This window comes from Rhizophagus irregularis, chromosome 3, assembly GCF_026210795.1.
Source record: "Rhizophagus irregularis chromosome 3, complete sequence".
In the NCBI taxonomy this organism is placed as follows: Eukaryota; Fungi; Glomeromycota; class Glomeromycetes; order Glomerales; family Glomeraceae; genus Rhizophagus; species Rhizophagus irregularis.
Window position 1 is genome coordinate 537,405 of NC_089431.1, and position 11,763 is coordinate 549,167.

At 24.4% G+C, this 11,763-nt stretch overlaps 2 protein-coding genes across 2 annotated transcripts; both read left to right on the forward strand.

Annotated features, from left to right (window-relative positions):
- Positions 1-2,375: 2,375 nt before the first annotated feature.
- OCT59_020155 (uncharacterized protein) lies at positions 2,376-4,255 on the forward strand (the record flags this gene model as incomplete). Its single annotated transcript, XM_066148992.1, has 6 exons — positions 2,376-2,450; positions 2,517-2,646; positions 3,360-3,917; positions 3,987-4,016; positions 4,097-4,132; positions 4,221-4,255. 6 exons carry the CDS (start codon positions 2,376-2,378, stop codon positions 4,253-4,255), a joined length of 864 nt encoding a protein of 287 aa, XP_065989947.1.
- Positions 4,256-6,677: 2,422 nt separating this feature from the next.
- On the forward strand, positions 6,678-8,546 carry OCT59_020156 (uncharacterized protein; the record flags this gene model as incomplete). The annotated part of the gene is made up of 6 exons (XM_066148993.1): positions 6,678-6,749; positions 6,828-6,997; positions 7,551-8,202; positions 8,285-8,304; positions 8,380-8,416; positions 8,505-8,546. 6 exons carry the CDS (start codon positions 6,678-6,680, stop codon positions 8,544-8,546), a joined length of 993 nt encoding a protein of 330 aa, XP_065989948.1.
- Between the last annotated feature and the right edge of the window lie 3,217 nt (positions 8,547-11,763).

The window sequence follows — 11,763 nt, forward strand, 5'->3', positions numbered from 1 at the left end:
TGCTTTATTTAATACGTTTCATTGAAAATTAATTTATATTGCCAAATAAATTTTATTTAATGAAATTTTCATATATAATAATTGTAACGTACAACAATATGTATGGTATGTATTCTATTATTTATACTATACGGTATTATATAATATTATTATTTATAAAAAAATATATCATATTATTAAATATTTTTATAAATTACTATAATAATACTATCAGTTATTATTTAATCAAATTCCAATTAGCAAATGTTCTGAACTAGTAGTATATTTAAGTTTTCTACAAGATCTTTTGTTATCATAATTTTATATTCTTCTTCAGAGATCCCTAATACGGGACTTAAATTTTCCATCGCTACTTCATTATTATGAAATCCTATACAAATATCTTAACTTGATCAACCATACCAATTTTATCGTTAAGTCCTAAAATATATACTAATTTTTCAACTTTATAAACTACTGGAGAATTTTAATTTGATTTAATTATTTTATCAAGATTTGGTATTACTATTTTCATATCTACTCTTCTTTGTAAACAAGCTGTAAATTTTTAAAAAAATAAAATCTTAGTCATTTCTTAGTAATGAATACTATGAAGTTTTGTTATTTTATAATAAATAAATTATTATTTATTTTTTATAAAAATTTCAATTATAAAAAAATATATATTGCAGGAAAAAAATATATATATAATTCTAATAATTTTAAAATTTTAATAAAAATATGCATCAATTATCGCTCGAGTTGATTAATAATCGCATGATCGATTACATATTACATGATCGAATTTGTTTGATCAATGTGTTTTGGATCAATTAAAATAATTATTCTCCATCTATACTGTTCCTAGGTAAAGTACATTTGTCACCAGTAAGTCGGTAAAACTACACTTAAAAACTTTACAATCCTAATTCTTTATAGTAATTATGAGAACAAACGGATGAATTATTAATTATTTGAATATAAAACTAAATTCAGTTATCCAAAGGAAAAATGTCAGGATTAAAGATCCCAATATAGGGTTTTTGTATTACATGATTTAACAATTAGGATCATATAATCTTACTTTGACAATTTTGATTTTAAGAAAAAGAATTTGGAACAAGCACATTTTATCGATTTAATTCTTAAATATTAATATTTTTTAAATACATGCATCATTTAACGGGCTAACACCTGATTACCAATCGGTGCTACTATCACATTCCGCAGAAGAATAAATGTCATTAATAATTCTCAACCCATTATAAATTTTTAAATTTTACTATGTTTATTTAAACTTTGCACGAACAAAGATTACAAAGATTCAACAATATTATGCTGCAATACGAAGTATGAGGTATTGATATAACAAATCAGCTGCATCAAATTTCCAACGCACGAATATCGTCTTCAAGTATCTTTTTTATGATTAAAATCAGTACAAGTATAAAAATAAATAGTATGAGTATGATATTTCAATATTCTATGTAAATTATTAATGAAATACATTTAAGGCCTTTGAACAATAATTTTCCTTTGGAAAGATCACTTTCTAAATTATGTTCAGTAACAACATGATTTCCTCCAGCATTCAAATTTTTTTCGTGGTTAAATTATTTAAAAATATGTAAAGTTAATTTCTTTCTTAAAATCGATTTTATTTATTTTATGGCCACCTAAATAAATTGTTTATTTGGTTTTCAAATTTTCAGACTCTTATTTTTTAAAGAAAAAAAAATTCGTGAATTTTTTTTTTTTCGTGAAATAGCAATGATGACAATTGTATCCGCAATAAATCTGGCGATTTATATATTATTAGTTATTTTATTTTTTTCTGAATTAGTTTAAATAATTATAAAACCATTACATGTTACAATTGAAAGTGTATCGACAGCAAAAAGTTACTTTACTTTTATGATTATAAATATTAGTACACTTAATAATTTTTTAATATGAAATATATATATATATATCATCTACTAATAAATTTTTATATAATACCAGCTACCATATATACTTTCAATTTGTAAAATGTATAATTTTTTTTTTAAAAAAAATAGGATCAACATAATACAATATTTTGATGATTAGGTTTCACGATGTTTCAATTAGGTAATGACAATAATTGCGGCTGACAAAATTGTTGAATCTGATTGGTATTGATTGTAGCCTCATGATGTGCATAATACATGTTGTGCATATATTTTTGTATACATTTAGCTCTATAAAATAACTTTACGTTCACTAAATTTGTTTTAATAATTTTCATTTATTATAAAGTAAATAACAGTACCACACACATAACCAAAATTACTGTAATTAACACATTTATTTCGTAATTGATAAGTATAGAATCGTTAAAAAAGATATTCAAAAAAAAGTCAAGAAATACTAATATGGAAATTTTGAATAAAACATCCAAAGAAAAACCAAGAAATTTATGGAAAGATGTTAATTGGAAAAAATATCAGGTAAATGCAATTTCACTTTATAATTTAAATAAATAATAAATCAAATATATTTTAATCATTTATTAGACTCATGTTACTGTTTCTTCTATTAATTCTGCCACTAAATCAGAAGAGATTGATGATAGTGTAATTTATATGGACGATATAGAAAAAAGAAAAGAAGTATATGGTATATGTGGAGAATGTAACGAACCTGGTACAGGAGTAAAATGGTGTCAATCTTGTAATGCAAAAAAATTTGAAGAAAATTTTAAAAATTGGACTAGTGGAAATAAAGATATTGATGAATTAATACAACATTCACAACTTAATGCTGTAGAACATTCAAAATGTCTTGAATGGATACCTTATGAAAAATTTCAAAATGTCACTTATATTACCAGAGGAGGCTTTGGTAAAATTTATTCAGCTGATTGGCCTGAAGGAAATATTGATCGTTGGGATATCGAAAATCAAAAATGGCACCGATTTACAAGCAAAAAAGTTGCGTTAAAAAGTTTGGATAATTCTTCTGAAATTAGTACAGATTTTTTAAATGAGGTAACTAAATAAAAAATTAATTTATCATGTTATATTTAAATTGACATTATAATTTTTATTAAATTTTGTTTTTTTAAAAAAATTTTAATTTTTAGATCAAATCTTATCTTCAGATTTATTTTCGGGGTATTGTTGGCTACTATGGAATAACTCAAGATCCAAATACCAAAGATTATATGATGGTTTTAAATTATTGTAAAAATGGAAATTTAAGAAATTTCTATTTAAATAAATATGATAATATAAAACTTTATAAATTATCAAGAATTGCATATGGACTATTAAATATCCATAATGCTGGAAAAGTCCATAAAGACTTTCATTCGGGTAATATATTGGAAGATATTACTATATATATAAGTGATTTAGGAATGTGTCAACCAGCAAATAATGAAGAGAAATCAGATAAAAAAGAAGGAGTCTATGGAGTATTACCTTTTATGGCACCAGAAGTTTTACGTGGATATCAATATACAAAAGCAGCTGATATTTATTCATTTGGAATAATTATGAATGAGTTCCTTTCTGAAGAAATTCCTTTTAATGATATTCCTCATGATCATATTTTAGCTATTAAAATATGTAAAGGACTTAGACCAAAAATTTCTGAACATATTCCAAAATTTCTTGTAGAATTAATTATGAAATGTTGGGATGCCAAAGCAGAAAATAGACCAACGGCTAAAGAATTGTATCAAATATTAAAAAAATGGAATGAAACAAAATTTAATGATGATGAAATTCATTCTCAAATGAGAGAATATGAAAAAATTAGAGAAAAAAAATTTAAAAACAGATCAAATGAAAATAAGTCTGAAAGTATTAAAACTCATCCTCAAGCAATCTATACCAGTAGACTTTTAAGTTTTAAAAATCTTCCAGAACCTGTAAATTCATCAGATTTAACCTCTTTCCAAGTTAATTCAGGTAAATCTTCAATTTTAATTATGAAAAAATCTTATTCAAGTTTTAACATCAATTTTTTTTTAATAATAGATGATGTCCCATCAGTATCAACAAATCTAAGTAAGTATAACCATTAATACTTTTTTTATTATAAATTTATATTTTTTTATTTTAACATTATTTTATTATTTATTTTATAGTTTCAGAATGCTTTGATGTTCAACTTAGCGAATCAGGTAAAATGATTTATTGGAGTGATTTATTATTTTATTAATAGTTTTCTCGTAAAATTCGTCTAATTTATTTAATTATTTCCAATAATAGATCTCGATGGGATTAATCAAGAAGAAGAAATTTGAGTCTTAAATTAGTTACAGTAGGTTTTTTCGGGAATAGCCAGAATAAATTTAAAGATAGTACTTATAAACTTTAGTATTATGTCTTGGTGGAAATTTTTATGGGTAAGATCAAATAGGCAAAAAAAAAAAGTTTATTATATAGTATATTATTTATAGCATATATAGCTAGACGCTCAACTTTGATTACAGAATGACATCATGATAAAAAAAAATTACGATAGAAAATCTTTAAGTTAGTTGGTTTATTAAACATTAAGAAACCTTAAAATTAGTTGCAACCAACTGAAGCAAATAATTTTAAGTTTGCTATTATCTTTCATTAAAATTATATTTATTATTTTTTTTATCCGAATAAATTTTTAAATAGAAAAATTTTTTATTCTTTTTAAAAACTAGTTGTCTAAGTTTTCAATTAATTCAGAATTATTTTTTTGAGGTGGGTTAAAAAAATTGTACATTTTCTTTTATGAAACAGAAACTGCAATCGTATCCGCAGTAATCACTCTAGAAAAAACGTTAGCATCTTTTATTTCTTTCCAATACAAGTTTAATAGAGCATATACTCAACAATGTTAAAGGACAAAAATAATTAAATTGACCGAAATATGATCCGGATAAGAATTTTTAAGGAATAAAATTCGCAATTGCGACCGAAAGAAATTTCAAATATCATTGAAAATTCAGGCATTGATTAACCATACCAATTTTACCATATTATTTTCATATCTATTCCTCTTTGTAAACAAGATGAAATGTCCATAAATTTTAAAAAAAAATAAATCTTAGTCATTTCTTAATAAATATGTTGAAGATAAGATATGGTAATAATTAATTTACTTATGTGTTTCATGTATTTTACTTAAAAATTGACCTAATTCATTTAAATGTACTATGTACTTTCATATTCATCAGTTTTGTTATTCTATAATAAATTAATATTCATTTTTATAGAAATTTCAATTTATAAAAAATATATATGAGGGAAAAAAAATGAAATTGGTAACGAGCTTTCTCTATTATAATTCTAATCACTTTAAAAATTTTATTAAAAGTATGCCTAAAAGTATGCCTCGATCAATGATCGATCTAGTTGATTAATCACATGATCGATTACATATGACAGGGTCAAATTTGTTCGATCGGATCAATTAAAATCACTACTCTAATCCCACCCATACTACTACACCTAGGTACAGTACATTTTTCACCGGTAATTCTGGTAAAATAGCGTGTCTTGCTACACTTAAAACTTTATAATCCTAATCCTTTATAATTATGAGAACAAACATGAATTATTAATCACCGGTTATGACCGACTGGTGCATGTCATGAATTACATGTTATGTCTTTGCGTATTTACTATCACACCCGAAGAAGAATAAATGTTGTCATTAATAACTCATAATCATTATAAATTTCTAAATTTTACTATGTTTATTTAAACCTTGTGCGAACAAAGATTACAAAGATTTAACAGTAATATACTGCAATACGAACTACTATAATGTGTTGATATAACAAATGGCACTACAAACCAGCTGCACCAAATATTTTTCCAACGCATGGATATCGTCTTCAAAAATCTTTTTTATGATTAAAATCAGTATAATTATAAAATAAATATGAGTATTAATATTCTATGTAGATTATTAATAAAATACACCTAAATACCTTTGGTAATAATTTTCCTTTGCCAGGCTAACTTTCTAAATTATGGTCTGATTTCTTCCATTCAAATTTTTTCGTGATTAAATTATTTAAATATATGTAGTTAATTTCTTCCTTAAAATCGATTTTATTTATTTTATGGCCACCTAAATAAATTGTTTATTTGTTTTTCAAATTTTCAGACTCTTATTTTAAAAAAATTCGTGAATTTTTTTTTTCGTGAAATTGCAATGAATAAATCTGGCGATTTATATCTTAATTAATTAATTTATTTTTTTCTAAATTAGTTTAAACAATTATAAAACCTTATAAATATTGGTATACTTAATAATTTTTTAATAAGAAATATGTATATATATCTAATAAATTTTATATAATACCAGCTACCATATATACTTCAATTTGTAAAATGTATAAAAAAAAAAATTGGATCAACATGAATCTTGTAATACAATATTTTAATGATTAGGTTTCACGATGTTTCAATTAGGTAATGACATTAAAAATGTGCGGCTGACAAAATTGTTGAATCTGATTGGTATGGATTGTAGCCTCAGGATGTGCATGATACATGTTGTGCATATTTTTGTATACATTTAGCTCTATAAAATAACTTTACGTTTACTAAATTTGTTTTAATAATTTTCATTTATTATAAAGTAACTAAAATTACTGTAACCAACACATTTATTTCGTAATTGTTAAGTGTGTAATCGTTAAAAAAGATATTCAAAAAAAGCCAAGAAATACTAGTATGGAAATTTTGAATAAAACATCCAAAGAAGAAGCAAATTTATGGAAAGTTGTTAATTGGAACATATATCAGGTAAATGCGATTTCACTTTATAATTTATCATTTTAAATATTATTATAAATAACCAATATATTATAATAATTTATCAAGAATCATGTTACAGTTTCTTCTATTGATTCTGCCACTAAATCAGAAGAGATTGATGTTAGAGTAATCTATATGGATGAAATTGAAACAAGAAAAAAGGTATATGGTATATGTGGAGAATGTAACGAACCTGGCACAGGAGAAAAATGGTGTCAACCTTGTAATGCAAAAAGGTTTAGGGAAAATTTTAAAAATTGGACTAGTGGAAATAAAGATATTGATGAATTAATACAACATTCACAACTTAATGCTGTACATTATAAAACATGTCTTGAATGGATACCTTTTGAGAAATTTCAAAATGTCACTTATATTACCAGAGGAGGCTTTGGTAAAATTTATTCAGCTGAATGGTCTGGAGGTTATATTGGTTATTGGGATATTGAAAATCAAAAATGGTACCGATTTACAAATAAAAAAGTTGCGCTAAAAAGCTTAGATAATTCTTCAGATATTAGTACTGATTTTTTAAATGAGGTAATTAAATAAAAAAATTAATTTATTGTGATATTTAAGTTTTCAAATAATTTTCATTGGACATTTTTTAAATTTAAATTATTAGATCAAATCTTATCTTCAGATTTATATTCGGAATATTGTGTTCTGCTATGGAATAACTCGAGATCCAAATACAAAAGATTATATTATGGTTTTATATTATTGTGAAAATGGAAATTTAAGAAATTTCTATTTAAATAATTCTAATGATAACACAAAACTTTATAGATTATTAAGAATTGTAAATGGACTGTTAAATATCCATAATGCTGGAAAAGTTCATAAAGACTTTCATTCTGGCAATATATTGGAAGGTGGGTCTTTTTATGTAAGTGATTTAGGAATGTGTCAACCAGCAAATAATAAAGAGAAATCAGACAAAAAAAAAGGCGTTTATGGAGTATTACCTTATATGGCACCAGAAGTTTTACGTGGATATCAATATACAAAAGCAGCTGATATTTATTCATTTGGAATAATTATGAATGAGTACCTTTCTGAAGAAATTCCTTTTAATGATATTCCTCATGATCATATTTTAGCCGTTAAAATATGTGAAGGACTTAGACCAAAAATTTTTGAGGATATTCCAAAATTTCTTGTAGATTTAATTATGAAATGTTGGGATGCTAAAGCAGAAAATAGACCATCTGCTAAAGAATTGTACCAAATATTAAAGAAATGGAAGGAAACACATGACTATTATTCTCAAATGTGGGAATATGATAATAAAATTGGAGAAAAAAAATTGAAAAACAAATTAAATGAAAATAAGTCTGAAAGTATTAAAACTCATCCTCAAGCAATCTATACAAGCAGACTGTTAAATTTTAAAAATCTTCCAGAACCAGTAAATTCATCAGATTTATCATCATTTCAAGTTAATTCGGGTAAATTTTTAATTTTAATTATGAAAAAATCTTATTCAAGTTTTAACGATATCAAATTTTTTTTAATAATAGATCAGTATCAGCAAATATAAGTAAGTATAATCATTAATACTTTTTTTAATAAATTATATTTTTATTTTAACGTCATTTTATTGTTTAATTTATAGTTTCAGAATGCTTAGATTGTTCAATTTAGCGAATCAGGTAAAATGATTTATTGGAGTGATTTATTATTTTATTAATAGTTTTCTCGTCAAATTCGTCTAATTTATTTAATTATTTCCAATAATAGATCTCGATGAGATTAATCAAGAAGAAGAAATTTGAGTCTTAAATTAGTTACAGTAGGTTTTCTCGGGAATAGCCAGAATAAATTTAAAGATAGTACTTATAAACTTTAGTATAATGTTTTGGTGGAAATTTTTATGGGTAAGATCAAATAGCCAAAAAAAAAAGTTTATTATATATATTATTTATAGTATATATAGCTAGACGCTCAACTTTGATTGCAGAATTACATCATGATAAAAAAAAATTACGATAGAAAATCTTTAAGTTAGCTGGTTTATTAAACATTAAGAAACCTTAAAATTAGTTGCAAACATGCAAATAATTTAAAGTTTACTATTATCTTTCATTAACAGTAATTTATTTTTATATTTATTATTACAGTAGTTTTTTTATCCGAATAAATTTTTTTTTTGTTCTTTTTAAAAACTAGTTATCTAAGTTTTCAATTAATTCAAAATTATTTTTTTAAGGTGGGGTTAAAAAAATCGTATATTTTCTTTCATAAAACAGAAACTGCAATCGTATCCGCAGTAAAAAACATTAGCATCTTTTATATTCCAATACAACAAGTATAATAGAACATATAATAATTAAATTGACCGAAAATATAATCCGGTTAAGAATTTTTAAGGAATAAAATTTGCAATTTTAATTTCCTCACGCAATTGCGACCGAAAAAAATTTCAAATATCATTGAAAATTCAGGCATTGATTAACCATACCAATTTTACCATATCAGATATTATTTTCATATCTATCCCTCTTTGTAAAAAAAATGAAATGTCCATAATTTTTTTTAAAAAATAAATCTTAGTTATTTCTTAATAAATATGTTGAAGATATGGTAATAATTAATTTACTTATGTGTTTCGTGTATTTTACTTAAAAATTGACCTAATTCATTTAAATGTACTATGTGCTTTCATATCCATCAGTTTTGTTATTCTATAATAAATTAATATTTGTTTTTATAGAAATTTCAATTTATATAAAAAATATATATGAGGGGGGGAAAAATGAAATTGGTAACGAGCTTCTCTATAATATATAATTCCCCTATAAAAAATTTTTATCCGAATATTTCCACTATTTCTCCGTGACTTCCGTAAAAATTCCGTGAAAATGATACATTCACGGATATCCGTGTTAGGGAGATGAAAATTTCCATAATTTAAGGCTATAAATTCCATTAAAATGATACATTCACGGAAAAAATATGGAAAGATAAAACACGGATCAGATTTTTTACAGGGTTCTAATTACTACTTTACCTAAAAGTATGCCTTGATCGATCAAGTTGATTAATCACATGATTGATTACATATGACAGGGTCAAATTTGTTCGATCGAAAATCACTCTAATCCCATACATACTACTACACCTAGGTACAGTACATTTTTAACCGGTAATTCCGGTAAAATAGCGTGTCTTGCTACACTTAAAACTTTATAATCCTAATCCTTTATAATTATGAAAACAAGCATGAATTATTAATCAAACGGTCGGTCGGTCAAAAGTAAGGTTCTTGACCGGTTTTGACCGACTGATGCGTGTCATGAAACATTATTTACAACGTCGCTTTCTTCTAGTATTTACTATCACACCCGAAAAAGAATAAATGTTGTCATTAATAACTCACAATTCATTATAAATTTTTAAATTTTAAATTTTACTATGTTTATTTAAACCTTGTACGAACAAAGATTACAAAGATTTAACAGTAATATACCGCAATACGAACTACTATAAAATGTTGATATAACAAATGGCACTACAAATCAGCTGCACCAAATATTTTTCCAACGCATGAATATCGTCTTTAAAAATCTTTTTTACGATTAAAATCAGTATAATTATATAATAAATATGAGTATTAATATTATATGTACAGTAGATTATTAATAAAATACACCTAAATACCTTTGGTAATAATTTTCCTTTTGCAGGGTAACTTTCTAAATTATGATCAGTGACATGATTTCCTTCACCAAAAATTTTTTTTGTGGTCAAATTTAAAAGGGTGAATTTATATTCCTCACCCTTCGATCCGGATGAAAACCGTCATTCAGGTTACACAAAAAGATCCGGATTGGATTTATAACTGATCGGCAATAATTCCGGCTGGAATTCATAACGCCGGCCAGAATTACAAATTTGTGTAACATTAAAATTTTCGTGCCACTATTCTTAGATTCTTATCATAGCCAATAAAAAATTTTTATCCGGTGGCTAAACTATTTTTCCGGTATCACGTGATATAAATTTCGGCCAGAATTACAATTTGGCCAAAATTATCTAAGACCGCGATTCATAATTCCAATTTTATTTAATACTTTTTTTTAAAGCAATTTTATATTATTTCAGCATTGTCTCAGACTATTGTTTAAAATTTTTCTATAAATTAACTAATTATGAAATTTTGGATAAACAAGATATTTTATTTACAACTAAAGATTACTATAGATAGATGTGTTGAGTTAGAAGGCAATTTTTAAAATGTTAAAATGTGATTTGTTTTCTTCTTTCAAAAATTAAAGAATCATTTGAATCAAATTATATAACACTAAGGTTTTAATTTTTTAAAAAAAAGTTGTTATAATTATATAAATTTTATAATATCTCAATTTTTTTGTAATTTGATCTGAATAATTTTTCAGTTGACCGACATGTGATGTTGGTGTTTTCACTTTTCTTTAATGAAAGAAAATATACATATTTCTATAAATAATTTGTAAATCTTAATTATATAAAGTTACGGTGCTATGCAAAAAAAATAAATAAATAAAGATTCATCCGGATTCCGATTTAAACCGGATATTTTTCATTTAGATTATAATCCGGATGAAAACTGCAAAATCCGGATATCCGAAAAAAAAATATCCGGATATGGATCGAAGCACTAATTTGAATCATTCGATATTCCTCACCCCAAGTCATAAATTGTCAAAAATGTCAAAAATGTTATTCATAACCTTTCTTAAGGTATTAAGTAAAGAGCAGTCAAAATTACCTATAAGTCATAATTTTGAAGGCTATACGAAGCTTATATTAAGTTTTATTTTAAAAATTTTTTTTCCATAACATGACGTCATTTTTATATATATTAAATTCGGGGGAGAAATCACCCGGGTGAGAAATAAATTTTTTCATTTAAAAATATGTGAAGTTAATTTTTTCTTAAAAATCGATTCAATTTATTTATTTTATGGTTTTTTTTTTATTTTCTAATTGAAGTATCAAACGAAAATCTCTTTCTTTA